This window comes from Natator depressus, chromosome 3 (genome assembly GCF_965152275.1).
Source record: "Natator depressus isolate rNatDep1 chromosome 3, rNatDep2.hap1, whole genome shotgun sequence".
Taxonomy (NCBI): Eukaryota; Metazoa; Chordata; order Testudines; family Cheloniidae; genus Natator; species Natator depressus.
This window is the reverse complement of record NC_134236.1, coordinates 150252325-150275320: the sequence shown is the minus strand read 5'-3', so window position 1 is coordinate 150275320 and position 22996 is coordinate 150252325. Positions and strand designations below refer to the sequence as shown.

Sequence of the window (22996 nt, the reverse complement as noted above, 5' to 3'; positions counted from 1 at the left end):
AAAGGGGGGAAATTTACAGTTGTGAAGGGCTATTTTGTTGATAAAGGGTACATGCAGGTGAGCAATGCCTCCCTGGGCCTGGTCTATCACATCATCTCATCTACACCCAATGCACCTACTACTGACAGTATTGGAAGGTGAGCAGATTTCATTAATCCTAGTCCTCCTTGCATTGTGGTTTTAACTAGCTTTAGGGAAGAATAGAAACCACCCACAGACACCCTGAGAAATTAATTTCTTTGACTTAAGTTTTGGAACAGGTATAATTAGACAATGACAGAAATAGCAAAGAAGCAAAATAAATATATTTAGTAAAAATAAAACAGGCAGAAAGAATAATACAGCAACATGGCAAAATACATCAGATAGAAGAAATCTGTAATCCTTGGGCTCCCAAGAGTTTATCCCATGTTAGATGGAAACAGATCCCCTTCTTCCACAGAGAGACCTGGGTTAGTGTCAACCATTCCCAATCCTCTATCGACACTCCTCCCCCGCAAGTGACTAGCACTTCTAAAGAGAATATGCATGTAGGAACTGAATGTCAAGAGCACAGGAGAGCAGAAAACCTCAAGGTAGTGTTGGCTCCTCCACAGCAGGAGAGAAACCTTATACTGAAGTTTAAGGAGGGTGACAGTTACCTGCACCTTGGTTCCCAGATCAGACATTTTGTCCCTGTTACAATCCTGATCACACAAATCATGTCAGGAGGACACACTTGCCTCATGGAATGGCAGCATCCTTCACACATTCCTGCAGTGAGTCCTTTCTTTAGCACAGGATAGTTTAAATTAAGAAATACTACATCCCCAGGGTTAGGGTGCTGTGTGTTTTAACTATATTAAATTGTTGGCTTATCTGCCCCAACGAATGCAGGGCACAATGGTCTGTGTGATTTATCATACAACTCCCTGAATGAACGAGTCTTTTGGAATAACTTCATAAAAACAGTAAAATGCTAAGGCTGCTATGACTATCAGAAGGGAAAATGTTTTTAACGTTAAGCAACCAGATCTATAAAAATGAGATCAGGACCCATTTTTATCATTAAAGTCAAAAGTAATTAGCAGAATGAAGTTTGTGTCTCTGGGTGTGGCAGGCAGAACAGCAGAAGTGCGTTCACATTTCTCTTCTTTGAAGCAGGAGAAATACAGAAACGGGTACATACATACACATGGATAGAGAAATACTACTACAGATAAATGTGTTTTTTTTCTCTCACACACTCAAACAGTACCTTTCAGCTAACAAAACTAACTCAAGTATATAGGCCAATGAAAACAGAACTTCACAGTCAGGTGCTTGCAAAAACGAGGCAAGATTTGTTCACCAGCTCTTCAGTGAGGATTTTCTTTGCTGCAAGGCTAGTGTTATGTCTCAGCTGAACAGCAACATTTTGTAAACAGTAAAAATATGTAGATACAGTACTTTCTCCCTTCTTGCCTTGTGTTTTGCCACAGATGCTACCTCCCCACCAGGACCACCGGACATTCCATTAACTCAAATAGCAGCAGCACTTCTGAAGAGATAAAAGTTCTCTCTGCTTCTGACAGGGACTGACTAGGTTTTTTAAGTTATTGTTCCTAGATGTGCTCATTTCCCGCTTCCTTTAAGCAGGAAAAGGCCTGGAAAGAGAATGACTAAGATGCTTTGCGAGCAAGAGTACAGCACTGGTTAAGGCTGACACTTGGGTAATTCAGTCTTCTCCATCTCTACCTAACAGAAAATAAGTGACATCGGCAGAGTAGCCAGAGACCCAGCACCCCAACCTACAATGAACTGAGCACTCTAGGATCCAAGGACGGTACAGGTACAGTCAGCCAAGTGTTACCGCTTAACGACACAAAGACAAGCATGAGTCAAGCTGTCATGTAAAATCACACAAGGAAAACCCATATTAAACTGGCACTGTACTGGTGTATTAGGTGTACCTCTGCTATCTGCTGGATGGAATGGCAGGCCTGCTCAAATATCTATCCATTCTCTCCACTAGCTGAAATAAAGGAAACAGACAAACATTTGAATAGGTGTAATTCAACCCAGCAGACAAGCAGTGGAGCATGCAGGGAAACCAGGACGTTATTCTACTGATCAGGTCATAAGTGATCATGGAAATCAAAGTTGGTATGTAAACATACTTAGCATGACACGCATTAGTTTACCCCCACAATTCCAGTTTGTATGCTTTAGAGGGCAAGAAATTATACATTCATTTAAAAACAAAAACAGTGCTCTGATAAGCACTCTTCGTCTGCAGCTCGAATTCCAGGCTGTTCAACGCCTATCTTTCCAAACATCCAGTCCATTCACCTCTGACAGCAGTAGATCCAAGCACACTTGGGTTGATTCTGCATGGCTTACAGGCAATCCAATCTGTGATATGGGAGTTCAGATACCATAGATATCATAGATATCATCGTAGTCAGAGTCCTCCTCAAAGTCATCACTGTCATAACTGCTCATCGACAAGATGGAATAGATAGAAGAAATGATACTGCTCTCACTGTCCGTGGCTGGGTTCACTAAGACATCCTGTTTCTCTGCATTCAAAACATACACAGATACTGTAGTTAGCTGGTGGCTAGATTACAGTCAGTGCTAATTGCTAGAATTCTCTTTGAAACTTTAGTACCTCCTCTTAGTGCCACACCGTACGCTTTACAGCAAGTTTTTCAAGCTGTAGGTCTGGAGACCATCTGGGTGGGGCTTGTCTTTTCTATTTATAATCTTGAAAAAACAACATGAATGGGATTTTCTTTGATTTCTTGTATGCGTATTCCAGTTCCAACAGGGCTGCAGGAATAGCACTGAGGGCAAGGAGACATTCTCTTCACCTCTTGTTAATGCTCTCCCTGTTGGTACCCAACCAAATGCTCCCTTGTTGGTACCAATCAATGTGGAGTCACCAGAGGAGATTGCAGCAGCTGGCTACCTCAGGGCCTTATGAGTAAGGAGGGTGAAAAGGAACAAAGTCAGAGAGGGGCATCAAGGAGCAAAAGACTTCGGAGGACAACAAGGACTCCATTCAAGCCTCTGGAAACTATGGGCCTGCTGAGGCAGGGATTGTCTGCTGTTACTTGTTTGCAGAGGCCCTAATCTTTGACTGGAGTTCCTAGGTACTATTGAAATATAACTAATCATTCCCTGTTGAGCCTGTCTCCCAGCCAGTTCCCTTCTGGAATCCATGTATAACTGGAGCTCATTCCAGTTTCAGCCAATCTTTCCACCACTGCATAGAAACAAGCTCATCCATCTCACTGAAATGTGTCAAAATAAAGGCTATTATAACGCTTTCTTTGCCGTAGTATTCAATTAATAGTTAAACACTGTATCGGGCTCACATGAAGGTGGGGCCTGAGGAAAGGATAAAATATTTGAGAACCACTGATTTCCTGTACGTGAGAATGAAGTGGATTCCCATAAAGACACCATTTCATCTGGTCACCGTTAACTCCACGACAAGACACTTCAATGCTGATTTGGTGTACTCTACAGATGTGCATATTAGGCTATTACACCTGAGCAGAGTCAGTTCTGCAGAGATGAAAGCAATCCATGAAGCAGTGCTGGAAAGCCTCTGAGCAGTGCAGCATTTTCTGAGGGAATCAGACTGATTTGGCTAAAGGTGGTTTTTTTCAGGTTAGCATTGACAATGTTTAGTGATGTCATTCTGTTTCACCAAGGAGGATCTGAAATATTTCAAAAGCACCTTTCGTTAGGATGGATCCCAAAGAGCTGTACACATTATACATAAAAGGGATCATGCACCCACCTCTAAAGGGGAACCAAGTAGTGATTTAACAGCACACAGCAACAACCATTTTTAGGAAGAGCAGTGGAGAATAAATTCTGTATTTCAGCACATAGATAGTAGTGATGGGTGCTCTAGAAACAGATTTGGAACAGGGATGTAGAATGGTGTTACCTACATTGGAATTTTGGCAGGATATCAAGCTTCACACCCTTACTACTCTTGTTTTAACGACAAGTGGACAGGACCATGGTTTTGTGCCTCAATCATGCTGAGGCACTAAATTCAATATTGACTCAGAGGGAAGAGTGAGACCTGCTGAATCAGCAACACTACATGCAGCACTCCAGTTATCTTCAGCGGTCTCCCATCCAATGCCAACTATAAATTACTCCTCTAAAAAGCAGATTAGAAAACAATATCCAGTAACTGTGTGCTGGTGCCACGCTTCTCCCTGGCATGTTGCCCGTGGAACTTGCCAACCAGCCCTCCCACCACTCAGCTTTCATATTGACCTATAGCCAGTCGGTTTAACCCACTGTCTAGAAGTCACTTGATAGATTTTTCAAGACCTGCTCTGAGCAATGATAGTTTACTAAAAATATCACCAAATAAACTAATACTGCTTAGCCTCTAGTAGTGAAATCTTCCCACTTCCCTGATTAGTACGGTTCATACGATATAGTCTCTAGAAAGTTCCTCAAACCATTTTACAATGCAACAATCTGGCTATGTAACATTCTGAAATGATTTCCCATCCTAACCTCTGAAAAATCTACTGGAAATATTGACACAGCCGTAACCTCATACAGGAATAAAGGTTCATTCCCAGGACTCTGTGCATTCCTAGTGCATTCCTGTGGTATACAGGTGACAAAGGAAGTTCTGTTAAAGACACGGAGACAGAGACAGCATTTGTCACACCTCATCCACCCACCTCTCACCTTTGCGCTCTCGGATGAGAGCCAGGCGGTGCTCCTTCATCTCCAAGTTCAAGTTTTCTACCATCCTGTCAATGCAGTTGTCCAGAACCAGGGAGCGCGTCTTGGATTGTATCTCCCGCCTGCAGATGGGACACTCCACTTTACGTTTCATCCATTCATTGATGCAGTAGGAGCAGAAGCTGTGCGCACAGTTCAGAGTGACAGCCTGCGGAGGTCAGGAGGAAGAACACCATCAGAGCACTGAGATTGGGATAAAAAAAAAGCCTGTGAAACTAGCAAAACATCATATGGGCATTTCCCCTTAGAGAAAATATTAGTGCCCTTCTTTAGTACCTGCTGTCTAAGGATCACACAGTACTTATGAAACCACCAATCCTTACAAGACAAGGTACATAGAGATTATCCCTATTTTTCAGATGGAAAAACTGGTAAATGAAGTAACTCACCCAAGATTACAGAAAATCTGTGGCGCACTCGGAAGAGAACCAAGAACTTCAAAATTCCAGTCCTGAGCCTTAAACACTAGACCATGCTTTCAATTTAAAGCATATTTCCTGAGGCACCACTCCATAGTGAAACTAGATGGAGTTTAATTTTCTGATTCTCAGACACCAGAACAAGGTCATTGTGTTCAGGTTTCCACTGCTAAGAAGGAATTTCTAAATGACCCACTGAAATGAAAATAAACATTTCTATTCATGCTTTAATAGCCTACATTTCAGGCCTAATCTGAGTTGAGTGTCCCTTCTAGGATTACTGAAGGGGAGTCAAATTCTACCCTTAGTTATAGCCATGCAACCCCAGTTAATTCAATGTAATTGGGTAGGTATAACTGACAATAGAAAGTGACAATACTCAGCAAGGGGAGCAAAACACAAAAATCTGCGTCAGTGTGAATAATTTCCTAGATCTAAAGAGAAGAAACTTAAAAACAACAACAACAAAAACTTTGCTTTGACTTTTGAAAATAAAAGCTTCTTAAATCCTTTCCCTTCTGAACAAAGCCATGTCAGTTACTGTACCTCAATAAAGTGTTCAGAACAGATTGTACATTGCAGCTCATTCTCCAGTACATCATTCATCTGACTCAAAACCTCCTCCTTTTGCGCTCTCGCCTTCTCCTTCTCCTCCTGTAAGGAAGACACACATGGTCACCTGCTGAGGAGCAAAGGGTTTACTAAATAAGGGCAGGAGATGGGGTGCAGGAGCAGTGGAGGAAAGAGACAGATACAGCACACAATCCCAGGGTTTTCTTGTTTCAGGTCTGCATTCTTTCTATATGGAGAGGACAAGAAAGGGGTTTCAAATCAGCAACCACAGCAGTACAGAGAACAATCCCAGACACTGCAGAGATAGTTGTTACAATACATAGTTTCAACAATTACTGACGTCCTACTTTTGTGAAGAAGGTACAAGCTGAGTCAGGCTTTCCAGAATATCTTCCAGATCTTTCCTAACTACTTAAAGGATATTTCCTTGAAGCAAAAATTCACCGCAGGATGAACTCGGCATAAAAGGTCTAAGGTCAGAAGAACTATTGTAGCAGCAGGAATAGAAAGTATCTGTTCAGCCAAAACGGTTCAAATGGAGGAGTGCAAAAAAACAAGTAGATGCTTGGGAATTTAAGATGCTTCCTTGGTCTCATATAGTGATGTAGAGTGAAATGTAACAGGTTGCTAGTCACCAAGGTATACTAGGCATCTGGTCTACTTCCTAAGTAAAATGGAGAAAGTCACAACCAAAGCTACATTTAAAACAATTTTAAGGTTCTGAAGGAACCGAAAGTCAAAGGAAATGCAGCCAAAGATGGGAGATGCCATGTCCTCCTAGAGTAGGCACAATAGAGAGCTGTCTTGATTGCTTTCCATCATGCCCTAGTGCAGGAGGAGACATGCCTTAATTCAGTCAATTCCTTTGCTGTTTTCAGTCCCAGATAGAAGCTTGATGCAGTTTTAGTTGTATGAACTTTAACAGAAAGTGAAACACTAGTTTTCAAACTCACTCAGTTTGGTAGGGCTTTTTTTGAGGGAGGGAAGATTGGGCCACTGCTCCTGCACATTGTGCCACGTTTCTCTGCTCTGCACTCTCTCTTTGAGTTTGAGCTTCCTCCACTGATGCCTATTCACAGTGCCACTCCATGTAGGGGACTGTCAAAACAAGGCATCTTTTCCCTGTCATCCGGAAAGCAAGCCAGTCACCTCCTCAACATACAAGATTTCCACTGCTCCAGGCAATCGGAAGCTCTAAGGAAAGTACTGAACAACCTATTTCCTCCATGGCAGCAAATTGTGCTGCTCTAATGAACATAACAGAAAAATCAATTTCAGTTCAGTACCTTAGTCGCTTCCAACTCTTTATTCTTAGCTTGAATGATCTCTTCAAAATCCTTCTTGCTACGGCTCAGCTCATCCATCAGGGCACGATGCTGTGAAAATATAAATCCAGAGAGATTCTCATAACTTGCCCCAATGAAACATACATGCTCCCTACCATCCTGATCACTCACTGATTTTTGCCAATTTTTTACTGAATCAATGCAACATGAGCCCAACTCCTAGGGGCTTAAGGACTCCAATTACTTCTTTAGATGAGGAATCAAAAGGATCAGTCTTCTATAAGCAAGTAAAATGTAGTCCACACGGTAACACACAACTGGAAAAAACTCAAGCACTAAGCAAACAGACTCTCAGTTAAAAAGGGTAATACCCTTATATAATACATCAATAGATGGGTTAGTCACTGGATTCAGTGTAGGTCAGAAAATACAAACCCAGTTTATCAGAAGTACATTTCTGGGGAGATATAAATCATACCCCAGTTGTGCCTCACTACACCAGGATGTGCAGGAATGGTGTCCCTAGCCTCTGTTTGCCAGAAGCTGGGAATGCGTGACAGGGGATGGATCACTTGATTATTACCTATTCTGTTCATTCCCTCTGGGGCACCTGGCATTGGCCGCTGTTGGAAGACAGGATACTGGGCTAGATGGACCTTTGGTCTGACCCAGTACGGCCGTTCTTATCTTATCAGGTAGTGACATAAGAATTTGGGGGTTAAATCCCAAGAGGTTCCAGGGTTTTCCAACTCCCAGTGGGAGTGTCTCCTTGGGCTGAGGGTAATCAGGATAGCCCTAGTTAGCTTCTTATCCATACCTCAGGCCTTGTCTACACTAACACTTACTTCTGTATAACTTATGTCGCTCAGGGATGTGAATAAACCACATCCAAGAGCTGGTGTGGACAGCGCTATGCTGGCCAGAGAGTTTCTCCCACCAATATAGCTACCGCCTGTCACAGAGGTGGAGTTGTTATGCTGACAGGAGAGCTCTCCCATCGGCAAAGAGCATCTTCACCAGACGCACTGCAGCGGCGCCTAAGTAGCGCTTCTAATGTAGACTAGGCCTTAACCTAATTAGGCTCTGAGCCTAACAAAAAACCTGGGCTCCTTTCAGGGAGGAGCAGATGGTGCTGCCTGCTTAGATCCCAGGACAAGGAGCAATGGAGACACAAGAGCTGTCCCATTCACATTAATTTACTTTGGTATTTAAACACAAAAACAGATGAACAAAGTTCTTGTATTTTGGTCATTCTAGAAAAAATATAAATATAAGTATAAATATAAATAAACCTAAAACCCTTAATAAAGACACTGGACTGATGGTTTATTACAACAATCTGTAACCCACTAATCTCACTTTTTGTCCTATGACTAAAGGGGTGTTAATGGGCCACTTCACCTTGAATGGTCCCATCAAATATGTGCTAACTATTTATGCTAAACTATCTGTTCATCTTGTATTTAGCTGTGACACTCTCAGGGCACGTCTACACTACAATCTTAAATCAAGGTATGTTAGGTCAACTTACAGCCACCACAGTAATTACTGCGGTGGCTGATGTCCACACTACCCTCCCTGTGTCGGTGGTGCGCATCCTCACCCGGAGCTTTTCCAGCGACTGAAGGGGAGAATGGGGGGGGCACAAAAACTTGCCAGTGAAGACATAGCCTGACATAGTTAGGTCGACATAAGGTAGCTTATATCGGCCTAACTCTGTAGTATAGATCAAGCCTTAATACCTTTCCCAGACCTGAAGAACTCTGTGTAGCACAAAACCTTGTCACTCACCAACAGAAGTTGGTCCAATAAAAGATATTACCTCAGCCAATTTGCCTGTCTAATATCCTACAACAACACTGCATGGAAATACCATGACATGTGCCAATAAAAGCTGATTTAGAAAAAAGAAAGCAGCAGCCAGAGATGTGACAGCTAGCTTATAAAAAGCCAGTTAGCAAAGGTTCAGCCAACTGAGAAGTTAAATATTCATTGCAGCTACCTAAAGCTTTTAGATTGTATTTAGTGTATTTTTGCTCTTTTTCCACAGTATTTCTGTTTGCCAATTATCATGGAGTGTGGAACTTGTCACCGATATCACAGAGATGAAAAGCAGTTGCAATCTGTTCCTGAGGGACAGTCCTAGGGCTCCTGGCCAGTTGCCGGAATAGCAGGCAAAGTTTAGGCATTCCCCACATTACACAGCTGGACCACGCCGAGCTTTGTAGTAAATTACCTCCTGCAGAACCTGGGCCAGTTGCTCCTTCAGATTCTCTTCCCCTTGCTGCTTCTTCACTCCCTGAAAAAATAAGACACAAAAGGAGAGTTTTGCTGGGGGGAAGAAAAACAATTATGGAACCAAACTAAGCAATATAAAGAGGTCAGGAACAGCTAGTTAATTATTTTTGTCAAGATATGGTCAAGGTCCAGACTCCAGAGAAAAGAAGAAGAATAAAAAAAAAAAGATAAGTAAATAAAAAGATTTTGGGGTCCATTCAAAAGTGTCTGGCAGTCCGGCTTTGGCCCACAGTCTGCCAATTGACTACCTTTGGGCTAGAGCAGGGATCTCAAACTCAAATCACCACGAGGGCCACATGAGGACGAGTACATTGGCCCAAGGGCCACATCACTGACACTTTTTCATACAAAGATATAAAAGCCCACCCCTCTGCCCCTGGCCCCACCCGCACTCCACCCCTTCCATGAGGCCCTGCCTCTTGCCACCTCTTCCCTGCCCCCATTCCAACCCCTTCCCCAAAGTCCCCACCCCACCCCAACTCCACCCCTCCCTGCCCCTATTCCAATCTCTTCCCCAAATCCCTGCCCCTGCCCCTGCCCCGCCTCTTCTCCGCCTCCTCCCCTGAGCACGCAGCTCCTGGCTCCTCCCCCTCCCTCGTGGAAAGAGCTAAGTGCCTGGAGGTAGGTGGAGGAGCAGGGACCCGACGCGCTGGGGGCGGGGGATGAGGGGAGCTTGGCGGCCGCAGGAAAGAACACTGGGGGGATGGGGTGGGGAGCTTGGCGGACCGCAGCAAATAACTCCACGGGCCGCCATGTGTTTGAGACCCCTGGGCTAGAGGAACAGGGAGAAAGAGAAACTCCTGTTTTCTCTCATGTTCGAAACAGATTAATTAAGGAAGTGTCGCCAGTGTAAAGCAAACCTAAGAAATATCTCACATTCAGTGCTTCCCAGGCTCTTGAATGATCAGAGCCATTTAAACTCACACATTATAACTCTTTGTAGACAATATCCTTCGGTATTAAATATCTGAAACATCTCCAAGTTATTTTAGCTTTAATGGGACTAGAATGTTCATAAGGCAGAGAAAGGGAAGTAATAGGCTGTGAGTGGGGAAATGGAAATGTTTTAACTCCATTTGGGAACATCTAAAGAGATTAATTACTATAGACAACTCCCACCGCTGCTTTGGATCCCTCCTCCAGCATGGGAAGAGAGAGAGAGAATCATCTGTCTTCCTGTATGCAAGGTTTCTACAATGAAGTGTTCAATTATCTGGACCAATAGGTTTTCCTGGGTGTTCCCAATTACTAGGCAGAATGACCAATCCACTTTCAGTTGGATTCTCTCTTGCTTTCAAACATACTTGTTAACAAACTCAAGTACAGAGAGACAGAGACCAAAACTTTTTTTTTTTTTTTTTTTTTTTAAATCTGACAGCTAGTTACTTATCTGCATGAATGTATACAGGCCTGTAAAACTTCCAGATTGAGCACTTTGTGAAGGAAACCGTATTTACAGGTAAGGAAATTGTCTAATGAATAAAATGCAGGAAGGGCAATCTGGGTCAATGGAGTAGCAGTGCCCACTGATTCTCCTGCTTGAATGGGAAAGGGCTTCCAATGCAACTCAGTCTTGACCTGGTAACCTATGTCTAGAGGTAGAAGAGGAGTTCAGTCTCAACGCCCATTCAGTCCTTGTCCTCTCTACAACCACAAGGGAGAACACAGAAACAATATTCATTTCACACAGACTATTCAGCTTTCAAATGGCAATAATGCTTTTTACTATCAATTTGTGCTGAACCTGCCTTTGAGGTTAAACCCCATTACTAATCTCTTGCCTAGTCAAGCCCCTCTTGTTTCTACCCATTCTCTAGGTCTGTATGTTTGGAAGTGGCATACTTTGGAATGGATGAAAATTTCCATACAAATGTGCATACCTCCAGAAGCTGCTGCTGCTGCTCCTCATAGAATATCTTCTCCAGTTGTTGCACCCTCTGCTGCTGATGTTCCTGTTCAGTGCACAACTGGTCCTGCAATTCCTGCAGCTCCTGCTCCATCACCCTGATCTCTTTTTGGCCAGACTTCCTGCTCTTCTTCACACTCAAAACAGCTGTCTGCTTCTCGTCCACCTTGACTTTCAGCCTCATTATATTTCCCAGGGTTTTCCTCAGCATTTCCAAACCAGTCCAAGACTGTGCCAGGCTAGAGGCATTCTGGTCCTTATGGCTAAGAGATATAGCTTTCTCAGAGTTCATAGGATTACAATACACTGTAGCTTTATCCTCCTCCATGCTTGGTCCAGGAGAAGGTAGCTTGACATCCATGTTTTCTGTTGGCTGTTTGGCCAGTTCTGCCCTCCCCCATGATATACCCAAAGGTTCACTATCGCTGGACACTCTGTCCCTTTTAGATCTTGAATTCGAAGGGCCTTCTACTCCAGATGCCTCTGATTCCTCCAAACTAAGTTTACGTTTAGTTCTTGCACCCTTAGGTTTCCCCATCAGTTGGTCATTCCTCGGGGCTAAAAATGGACTAACTTTCTCCCATTCTTCCTTAATCACTTCATATTCATATTCAGCAGTTTCTTTGTTATCCAAAGGCACTCCTAGTTGAATATGATCTCCTTCACCTATTGGATAGGCCTTTGAGGGATCAAGACGTTCCTTATTCAACCAAACACCATTTAAACTCTGAAAACAAACAGAAATCAGCAAAACTTATCAGGAGTACTTGAGGCACCTTAGAGACTAACAAATTTATTAGAGTATAAGCTTTCACTTCATCGGATGCACAGAATGGAACATATAGTAAGACAGATAGACAGATAAGTTGGAAGTTACCATGCAAACTGTGAGAGGCTAATTAGTTAAGATGAGCTATTATCAGCAGGAGAAAAAAAAACTTTTGTAGTGATAATCAAGATGGCCCATTTAGACAGTTGACAAGAAGGTGTGAGGATACTTAACTTAAGGAAATAGATTCAATATGTGTAATGACCCAGCTCACGAAAGCTTATGCTCTAAATTTGTTAGTCTCTACAGTGCCACAAGTTCTCCTGTTCTTTTTGCGGATACAGACTAACACGGCTGCTACTCTGAAACAAAACTTATCAATGTACATTTAAGTTAACTCCTCCACAAGGTACATTTGGTTGCTGCAAACAAAGCCTCCCTTTTCAGAAAGAATATTTCAAAGACAATTCAACAAATTGTCTAACTAGCTTTTGCACTACTCGAACAACTGAGTCAGTGTCCCTTTTTCGTGTGTATGTGTGAGAGAGAGAAATTTAGTTATACCACTAGTAAGGGTTTCCTTCTACAACTCTTAAGAATAAAATTGATTTAGGCAACCACATGGAAGAAAAGGAAGGAACTATCTATGGTGGTTTAAAGAAGAAACAATGGTCTGAAGCTTAATGGGAAATGCTTGAGCTAGCCCCTAGGAAAGACTCTGCAACAGAGATCTATGACACACTGGAATGATTTGTCAAGAACACTTATTTGGGCATGTCACCAAAGAGTTCAAGAACAGGCTACAAAGAAAGAAGGTTAAAGGGACTAAATTCATACAAAAAGAAAGCAGAGGGGAAAACGTAAACCAGCTCTGTACAAAAGTAGAGAAACACAAAAGGAAAGAGAAGACATACGAGAAGATGTATAACATAGCAATGGTTTTATACTAAAAAGAGGGCTATGTTAGATTAGACACCAAGAGAGGAAAAACTTCCTAACAATAAGAACAAGTTGAGAATTGAATTGTGCTCAGTACAGACTGTAGTGTCATCAGCAATGGAAGTATCCCAAAGAAATATGATAACAAGCTTGAGGGAACAGTAGAGATGATAACATGCAGCAGGTGCAGCAAGGGGTTACATTCAGTGGTGAGCTGGAGCCGGTTTGCACCGGTTCGCTGGAATCGGTTGTTAAATTTAGAAGCCCTTTTAGGACTGGTTGTCCAGCGAGGGACAATCGGTTCTAAAAGGGCTTCTAAATTTAACAACCGGCCACTCCCCCCACTGATCACATCAAAAGTGGCACCTTAGGTGCCGACTCCGTGGGTGCTCCGGGCCTGGAGCACCCACAGGGAAAATTTGGTGGGTGCAGAGCACCCACTGGCAGCTCCCCTCCCCGCCACCAGCCCCAGCTCACCTCCGCTCCGCCTCCGCCCCCGAGTTATGCTCCACCCCACTCTGCTTCTCCGCCCCCCCCCCCCGGCTTCCCGCGAATCAGCTGTTCGTGCGGGAAGCCTGGGAGGGCTGAGAAGCAGGTGGCGGCTTCGCACTCAGGCCCAAGGAGGAACAGTGGAGGTGAGCTGGGGCGGGGGGGTGCGAGGAGGGCTGCCTGCGCAGCAGCAGGTAACTGGGGGGGGGGGGGGCGGGGGGGGAGCGCAGGGGAACCGCTCCCTGCCCCAGCTCACCTCCACCTCCCTGGGCCTGAGTGCAAAGCCGCTGCTTGCTTCTCAGCCCTCCCAGGCTTCCCGTGCAAACAGCTGATTCACGGGAAGCCAGGGGTGGGGGTGGGGGGGTGGGCAGAGTGTAACTCAGGGGCAGAGGCGGAGCGGAGGTGTCCTAGGGCTGGGCAGGGAGCTGCCAGTGGGTGCTCTGCACCCACCAAATTTTCCCCATGGGTTCTCCAGCCCCGGAGCACCCACAGAGTTGGCACCTAAGGCGCCACTTTTGATGTGATCAGTGGGGGGAGCGGCCGCTCCCGCTGCTCCCCCCCTCGCTACACTACCCCGCTCCTAGGAACCAGAGGGACCTGCCAGATGCTTCCCGGGAGCCGCCCCTGCCAGATGCTTCCCAGGACCTGCCCCAGGTAAGCACCGCCGGAACTCCCCACCTCGCCCCCCGGCAGGTCCCTCTGGTTCTTATGGGCGGGGTGGGATGGGCACCCACTTCGGTGGCCCACGAGACCCTCCTGCCCGGTTCCAGGGGCAGTCAGGGGACAGGGGAGGGGGCTGGATGGGGCAGGGGTCCCAGGGAGGGGGGGGTGTCAAGGAACACGGGGGTTGGCTGGGGCAGGAGTCCCGGGGGCGGAAGCAGGCCACAACCCCCTCGTGGGGTGAGGAGGCCACCCCTTGTTAAGATTTTGGCAGCTCATCACTGGTAACATTTGATTACTTAGCACAATGGTTTCCAACCACTGCTATATACTTCAGGACTAGAACTTCAGATTTACGTGACTGGTATGGTAGACACCTCTACCTAGCTTAACAAGGAACCTCTGTTGCCCCAATGAAAGAGAGGTTGGTATAGCCAATGGTATTGCTGTGGATGACTGGTACCCCCCAGAAAGATTGGACACCACAGATTTAGAAGGTCTCTTCCAGCCCTAACTTGTAGGAAAGTTTGGAGATCAGTAGTGCAGTATTGTACAAATATTTCAAGGCAACTGACTGCAGGACTCAGCAAGGCCTTTTCTACTCTGATGTACTACAAGCCAGCTAAGGGGTACATTTCAACACTCTCAGAAACAGAATGAGCATAGTTAAAGAATGCCCTCTGACTGAGAAACTATTGAGAGAGAACAAAGTGAAGCATCACAATGCAGTTAGATATACAACCTCAACATCCGGATCATCTAGAAGCTCTCAGTTACCCTAGCCCCAGAACAAGAACTGGAGCTTTGATCCTTCACCGTGTATTTTCTTGCCTTTGTGGACAAAAAGAACAGAGGTGGAGCTGCCATCACAGACAACACATTGTTCACCCGGAAGAATTTTAAACAGCAAATGTAAAAACAGAAGGTCTCAAGTATAGGAAAGAAAAAGTTAATACCTTTTATTTTTAGTTTACTTTTATAGGGATCTAGCCTATTTCTCGTCTCTATTTTTCCTTCCAAGAAAAGTGTGAAATTTACTTCTGTGGAAGGAGAACTACAGCTAAAATGGTGAGAAGGTGCATATGAACAGATGATTGGGGTCAGCACATCTCCTCTCCCTTACTGTCTCCAGTGGGTGCACACAAGTCACTCTGCAATGACTGTAGTAACTAATCTTCTATTCAAAGTACAACACTGCTGCTACTTGGGGCTGTGTGCAGGAGACAGGGGGCTGCTGATAGGGCATGAGGGATCTTTCCATTTAAAATTTACTCCTCTCACCGCATTTCACCTCCAAAATAACTGGAATCTGTTGACTATTAGGGCATGCTGTAGAGCCCACCTCTTTTCCTGGCTCTCAGGGAGGGAGGGATTCTTGGAGCTAGTATTTGTAGATGGGAGATTGGTTATTTTCTGGGGGTTTTTTTCATATTAAAAATACAAAGCATTTAGAGTCTTGGCTATGCACTTTGTATTGTGTGCATCAAAACAAACAAGGTTGAGATTTTAATAACGCTCATTGTACGTCTTCTAGTCCCTCCACCTATTCTTGGCCTTACAACTGAATCCTTTATAAGTCAACTTGTACTATAGAACATTCCAAATGTTACATCTAACTGGTTTTCACTCAGCTTCCTGACTTTAATAATTTTCCAGCCTGAAGGAAAGTGTGGGGAAAGGGACTTGAATTAAAGGGGCAAGCAACTTGCCATTGTCAGCAAATGAGATAGTAGGCATTTTAGAACTTGAATCTCAATTCTTTACTCTAGCCAAATGATGAAGATGCGTTTCATGTCAACCAATGGAATCAAAAGCCAGTTTCATGATCAGAAAACCATCCCCAACTTCAGTTTATTAAAACTAAATTATAGTTGTGCCACTACAATAACTGGCACCAGTTTGTCATTTAATTAACATTGCAAGAGCAATATCCTTTTTAAGAATGCCAGCCTTCATAGTTATTCTTTGCACAGCAATACAAAGTTCACAGATAGGCTCTTAGGACCAATACTCCCCACAGCATTTCACTATCCGATAGCATTAAAGTGCTCTATTAAAGAGAAGAAGCTAAAAGCAGGAAGTATCCCTTGTAGTCAGACATGAATAAGCCTCACACTGCATTCTGGGTCTCAGCTAGGATGAAGTTCCAGATTCAGGGTGCACAACTAGAAGCAAATGTTCCCATAGGTCTTTTACCCAAGTTAGACTATATTACAGCATGACTCAAGGTTACCTGTACTTCATAACTATGACCCCGCAGCTACTCAGACACAGCTCCCAAATGGGAAGTCATCTTCAATATCTCTCAGTGCAATTAAAACTCCTTCAATCTCAGTACCTTGTTGTCTGTAACTGTCCACTGGCCTTGTGCATTCTGCTTGAAAACACAGTGGTAACGAGAGATCATCAGTGGGCAGGTTTTTGAGACCAGCTGGTAGGTGAGACCAAATCCTCGGCCTATAGTTACCTAAAGATAAAAACAGTTTAACAGTCACCATCAGCAACAATAAAGAAAGAGTGATCTGCTTTGATTTTAAATACAGTAAAATAAACACATGGTATGAATTAGCTTTGTACAGTAGTTTCTACTGGGGTTCAAAGTAGTAAGTTTAACACTAACCACACAAGTGGTTACTATTTATAACTTTTACTGAATGTGACATAACTTCATGTTTAAATCCAAGAGTCAAAAGCTAGGGGGAAGCCTTGAAAAAGCCTGACGCACACTGGTGTTTTAGGAGTGGGGAACATTTGTGTCCATTTAACCAGGGTGGATGTGATTTAAATCATGATTTAAATCACTAGTCAGGAAGACTTGATTTAATCATGGATTTCTACATAAAAGTGCATTCCTGTTGGGTGAAGATCTTGCATGTTCAGACATCTTCCTTTCATCATCTTCAACACAGCTTCCTCCTGAGAAGGAACACTCCGCATGATGTTGTTTCCTTCGGGCAACCAGGCCTTGCATTTCTTTGTTGCACTGTTTGAATTTTGCACGCATGCCTGTCTTACCCACAGGTAGGGGAACTTAATTAAAATATTCCCAAACTGGGTCTCTTTTATGGACTGCTGCCATTATAGGTCTGCCCTTCTAGTGAGAGACTGGTCTGGTAGATCTCAAATCAATGAAGGCTACACTCAGAAAGACCTCAAGACTTCTGGAATATGCTGCTCAAACAGTTTCACTTTTCTTTCTACTGCCTGTCCCTCCCTTCTCACATTTATCTCCAGATTTCTTCTCCTTGTCCAGATCTATTCCGCCCCAACAATCTTCTATTCACTGAACTTTTTGAAACTTTGCACTCTTAGAGAGAGGTAAGGGATTGACTCTGTGTATACAAACGGAGGGGGACAATAGGGTTGAGGTCTGTTATTTTGCACCTCTATATATTTAAAAACATTTTTGCTGTTAACAAGCATGTTATCTCTGGAGACACAAATCCACAGTCTGAGAACCGCAAAACTAAGCATCTGTGATGGTATCTTCTAGACTGAGCACTGAGTCTCATTGAGTAGATAGAAAGATTAACCTAAATAATCTATACAGAAGCCTATGGAACCCCATAAGATTGGGTCCCTAATCCATGAACTATTGGAACTCATTTACAAAACTTTTCTTAAACATTACATGAATATATTATCTCATACTATAGAGTTAGAATTTATAATCCCTATTCCATGATGAGAGATCTTTGAGCTATAATCTTTAGATAGGTTTTTTCGTCAAAAAGCATTTTATCAAAAAAATCCAAATTTAAAAAAATCGATTTTTTTTATTTTTTTTTTTAAAAAAACATTGATTTTTATCCACCCTGCATTTAACCGATAACAAATCTCCTTTAACTGAGTACTCCAACAACCAACCCTCTTCTGCCTTCTGGCTAGAATACTTGGAGCACATCTTCACTGCCAACGAGGCTTGTGTAGTCACAGCAGAGTGCTGGGAGAGAGCTCTCCCAGCGCTCTGAAAAAAAAAAACCACCTCCACAAGGGGCATGGCTCCCAGCGCTGGTGCTCTGTCTATAGTGGCAGGTTACAGCACTGAAACTTGCAGTGCTCAGGGGGGTGTTTTTTCACACTCCTGAGTGAGAAAGTTGCAGTGCTGTAAAGTGCTAGTGTAGACAAACGCTTAGTAAAAAGTCTCTGAAAAGCTTCAGAAAACGTGAGCATCCTCACATTTTCTTTGTTCAGAACTGAGGTGAGCAATCTTAGAAGCTTTAGCTGCATAAAGTCCTTTAGGTTGGTCAAGAATCTACAGAGACATTGATGTATAGCAGTATGACTCTCCAATCTTACTTGAGACAGCTAGAATCTCTTACTGAGCTGGAGTTCAGACATTGAAGGCTCACTTGGAGGGGAGAATTTTCCTGGTGAATAATGAGAGCAGGAGTTGTGGTTCCTCTAACTTGGGAGAGGCTGAAGTTTTTCAATGTTCAATCTCTAAGTCAATTTAACAAAGCATCTGAACAGTTTAGTTATTTCCTCCAATCCCTGTGACTCTCACAGGAGTCATCATTTACCTGAAGAGTATGGCACAGCTGAAAGACAGTCATCAATGCAACTTGAAAGTTCATGCTGAGAAATGAAAAATACCATTGTGGTCCAACAATTAATAGCAAAGGCAGCAAGATAAAGGTAACATCATTGATGTACTGTACTTAGATTTGATAACAGATGACATTTTGATTAAAAAAACTAGAACAATGTAAAATAAATATGGCACACATTAAAGGGATTAAAAGTTGGCAGATAGGTCTCAAAATGTAATTGTAAATGGAGAATCACCATTGAAAGGGTGTTTCTAGTGGGGTCCCACAGGGATTGGTTCTTGGCCCTATGCTATTTAACATTTTTATCAGTGACCTGGAAGAAACACAAAATCATCACTGATAAAGTGATGACACTAAAAATGGGGGAGCGGACAGGCCACTGATTCAGAGCAATCTGGATTGCTTGGTAAACTGCACACAAGCAAACAATGTGTGTTTTAATACAGCTAAACGTAAAGGTATACATCTAGAAACAAACAATGTAGGTCATACTAACAGCATGGGGGACCTCATCCTGGGAAGCAGTGATTCTCAAAAAGATTTGCAGGTCAGAGTGGATAGTCAGCTGAACATGTGCTCTCAGTGCAATGCTGTGGCCAAAAGGGTTAAAGTGACCTTTTGTGGCATAAACGGGAATCTCAGGAAGTAGTAGAGGTTATTTTACCTCTATATTTGATACTGGTATGACTGCTGCTGGAATACGTGTCCACAGTTCAAGAAGGATGTTGATAAATTGGAAAGGATTCAGAAGAAACACAAGAATGATTAAAGGATTCCTTATAGTGATAGACTCAAGGAGCTCAATCTATTTAGTTTAACAAAGAGAAGGTAAACGGGTGACTTGATTACAGTCTGTAGGTACCTACATGGAAAACAAATATTTAATAATAGGCTCTTCAGTATACCACAGAGGTTCTCAAACGGGGGAGGGGGAGAATTATTTTGGGGAAGTTCTATGACCTGTGTTATACAGGAGATCAGACTATATTACAATGGTCCCTTCTGGTCTTGGAAACTATGAAAGAACACAACCCGGCATTTCACATATTTACCAAACAATCCAGAATTGTGCAGAAAGTCACATGATCCTCAAGGAAGTGAAAACTTACACATGCATACATCAGTATTGGTCATGTCTTTTCCAAGGCCCTGAGTACTACTCCACACATAAATTACTTAACCGGTATCTACTTTATATTAGTCATTTCTGATTATTGTACCCTTTTTAGCTTCTGTAAGGCACAGATCAGAAAGACTCATTTTTACAGAGGATTCTCACCTGTTTCTTACATTAGGAATTCATGTCTTGTTAATCCTGATTTTCTAGTATTGAGAGGGGAAATTAACTCACTGCTTAAAGCCTTATTTTGGTTTTTTTGTTCCATTCTGTTTAATATATATCTGGTGAACAGCAGGGTGGAAGGAATCTGTCAGAATTTCAGCATCTCATTCCTTCAATTAAAGATTGAGAAAGCCCCCACTCCAGTTCCCTGAACCTCTGAAGAGAAAAAATTCTGCTTCCCCTCCATCACCACCCACAAACATTTTAGGTCTTTTCGATGTCCAAGAGGAAACAAAAGGTCACAAACTCTCTGCTAGGACTCTAACACCTAGCAGGACCTGTAACACCTCTGGAGAAGACTTTCACTCATTCAGACGACCATTAAAAAGCAACTCTGAGGTGGCTGAGGAAGCTGCCACCACTCTGTCAAGATTTCCACACTTCTGCCCTAGTCAGCAAAGAGACCCTCCGCCTGTAAAGCAGAGCTGGCTTCCCCCAGTGAGTGGGAAGAGCTTGCACTCACCACTACCCACTGGACCTCGCCCCCCACCACCGAAGAGACAAGGGCTGGAATGGAAACCAACCAACCCTCGCCCCATACCCCAAGGGCTGCTGCCTCTACAGCAGTCAACCAGGGATACACATACCCCTGGGGCTATATCAACTCGTCTAGATATTCATCTAGTTTTACAACAGGCTATACAAAAAGCATTAGCGAAATTAGTACAACATAAAATTTCACACAATGACTTGTTTACATTGCTCTATATACACTATACACTGAAACGTAAGTACAATATTTAAATTCCAGTCTATTTATTTCATAATTATATGGTAAAAATGAGAAAGTAAGCCATGTTTCAGTAATCGTGTGCTGGGACACTTTTGTATTTTTATGTCTGATTCTGTAAGCGAATAGCTTTTAAGTGAGATGAAACTTGGGGGAACACAAGACAAATCAGACTCCGGCAAGGGGTACAGGAGTCGGGAAAGGTTGAGAATCACTGGCCTGCAGGGCTCAGGGCCCCATTTCAACAGTGGCTTTGGGGCACATGGGGAACACCAGGGAGCCCTCAGCCCCCCCACACCTCACTGCCCCCTCCCCCCTCACCAGCCCACAGACCCCTTCCCCCTGCTCATCACCTCCTCGCCCACCACATCCCGCCACCAGCCGCCTCCCCCCGCTCATCAGCCCCCCGCCTCACCTCGCCGCCGCTCTCCAGCAGGAGCCACTGGCCGCTCATCCCCACTCGCCTGAGGCACCAGGTCCGGCCGGAGCCCCCCGCGGGCGAGGAGCCGCCGCGCTCCGCCATCCCGCCTGCACCGTCCGGCCTCGGCAGCAGACAGGAGCAATCGCTAAAGGGGACAGTGGCACCATCCAACTCCGGGTGGCAGGACGCTCGCTTGCCTTCGGTACCCACAACAAAGATGGCACCAAACCCACGGCGCCTGCGCGGGCGCAGCAGCCCAGTCAATCGATGCCAGAGCCGTAACTCTAAAGGGGCAGGCTCTGTTCTGCGCGTGCTCAGAACTCACTCCGGCGGCCAGCGTCTTTAGCGGCGAGCCTAGCCCGTCCAGCTGCTGCTCTGCGCTTCACTCCCCCAGCCCCGCGGACTCAAGTTAGGGCCATAGGTTGCAGGCAGGGGTCAGTGATGCTCAAACCGTAGCTACCCCGGCCTGGCTGCTGACATGTCCTGCTCCCCAGGGTACAGGATGTGGATCCCAACCCTACAGGGCTCATCCTCTGGGCCATGATGCCCACGAACTGAGCGGGAGAAAACCAGCAGATCTCCAGCCCCCATTGCATGTTTATGAGAGGAAGCTACATGGCTCTCTCCCCCCGGGGCCACCACGGCTCTGTCGTGTGTACGCAGCGTGCTGACCCAAGCCCAGCAGAATAGGCCCACGGACTGTACTGGCAGTACGGTAAACTCGGGTGGGAGCTTCACATGTGAAAGCCCTATCACCCCTTGCACAGAGGATTGTCAGTACACAAACAACCTGAAGAACGATACAGAGGTCAAACATGTCCTCGGGTCTTTTCACTTTATGGGGATCAGAGGTATTACCTGTAACGTGGTAGGTGTACAATTTTGACACAGAAACATGATTTTTTCCGGGTTGTAATCTTCCTTTATTTGCTATTGCCAACTCTCGTGATTTTATCACAACTCCCACAAAATTTTGATGTCTTTCTGAAAATGTCAGCTCTTGGAAGCAAGGAATTAAGGGAGAATCTCACCTTTCATTTAAAAAAATAAGTTTCTGTCCTAATAGGGAAAAAAATTTTTGAAAACAAGACATGAAGGTATCGTGAAGTCACCAAGGACAAAGGCAAAGAAAAAGACCCCAACATTTTTTTTTAAAAAATCATTATTTTGGGGGGTCTGATTCATGACTCGGGGTTAGCACTGCTGATTATTATTGAACATTGGAGATGTGGAAAGTGTTGTCCACAACAAAAGAAACCTGGGCCCCAGCATGCAAAAGTTAATAAATATATGATGCACAGGGCCCCAAATTGGTGGAACTGAACAACAGGCTAAAGGAAAAGTAAGACCCACCAGCTGCCAGGCCAGTCAGAGAGGAGCCAGGTGGACAATGCTCAAGGGTCCAGGTTCATCAGAGAGGGGAACTAGGGTTGTCAACCCTCCCGGTTTCACTGAGAATCTCCCAGAATCAGGCCCTATCTCCCAGAGGCTACTGACACCAAAAGGGGAGATTTTATGCCGCTAAAAGTCTGGCAGCGTAGCGGGGCTAAGGCAGGCTCCCTGCCTGCCTTGGGCCCACACTGCTTCCGGAAGCAGCCGGCACATACCTGTGGCCCCTGGTGGGAGACAGGCGGTCTCTGTACGCTGCCCGCGCAGGCGCCAACTTTTGTTGGTGTTGCTGGGTGCTCGTGCCCCGGCCCCAACTCCGCCCCCTCCCTGCCCCTATTGGACCCCTCCCCAAATCCCCACCCCAGCCCCGCCTCTTCCCTGAGCGTGCCGCATTCCTCCTCCTCCCCCCTCCCAGCGTGGCAAACTCTGGGAGCCAGGGGGAGAAGCAGGACACGGCGGCACGCTCAGGG

At 44.6% G+C, this 22996-nt stretch overlaps 1 protein-coding gene across 4 annotated transcripts; it reads right to left on the bottom strand.

Annotated features, from left to right (window-relative positions):
• Nucleotides 1-335: 335 nt before the first annotated feature.
• Nucleotides 336-21271, bottom strand: RNF8 (ring finger protein 8). Of its 4 annotated transcripts, none has more exons than XR_012638884.1 (9): nt 21132-21271; nt 16430-16558; nt 11209-11961; nt 9267-9329; nt 7031-7120; nt 5718-5825; nt 4689-4900; nt 2633-3689; nt 2403-2540 (listed from the first exon to the last, which is right to left on the bottom strand). XR_012638884.1 is itself a non-coding variant. In XM_074949095.1 (8 exons), exons 1-8 carry the CDS (start codon nt 21237-21239, stop codon nt 2501-2503), a joined length of 1503 nt encoding a protein of 500 aa, XP_074805196.1. In that variant the 5' UTR covers nt 21240-21271; the 3' UTR covers nt 336-2500. The 4 variants fall into 4 exon arrangements, 2 of the variants coding, with proteins under 2 accessions (XP_074805196.1, XP_074805195.1); XR_012638885.1 differs by having other exon boundaries at nt 4696-4900; XM_074949095.1 differs by lacking the exon at nt 2633-3689 and having other exon boundaries at nt 336-2540.
• Nucleotides 21272-22996: the final 1725 nt, after the last annotated feature.

Excerpts from the sequence above, each read along its gene's own strand:
- RNF8 (XM_074949094.1), bottom strand. The coding sequence starts at position 21,239 with ATGGCGGAGCGCGGCGGCTCCTCGCCCGCGGGGGGCTCCGGCCGGACC. Across the intron at positions 9,330-11,208 it reads AGCAGCAGCAGCTTCTGGAG|GGAGTGAAGAAGCAGCAAGG; the intron begins GTATGCACATTT and ends TTATTTTTTCAG. Across the intron at positions 5,826-7,030 it reads AAGAGTTGGAAGCGACTAAG|GAGGAGAAGGAGAAGGCGAG; the intron begins GTACTGAACTGA and ends TCTTCCTTACAG.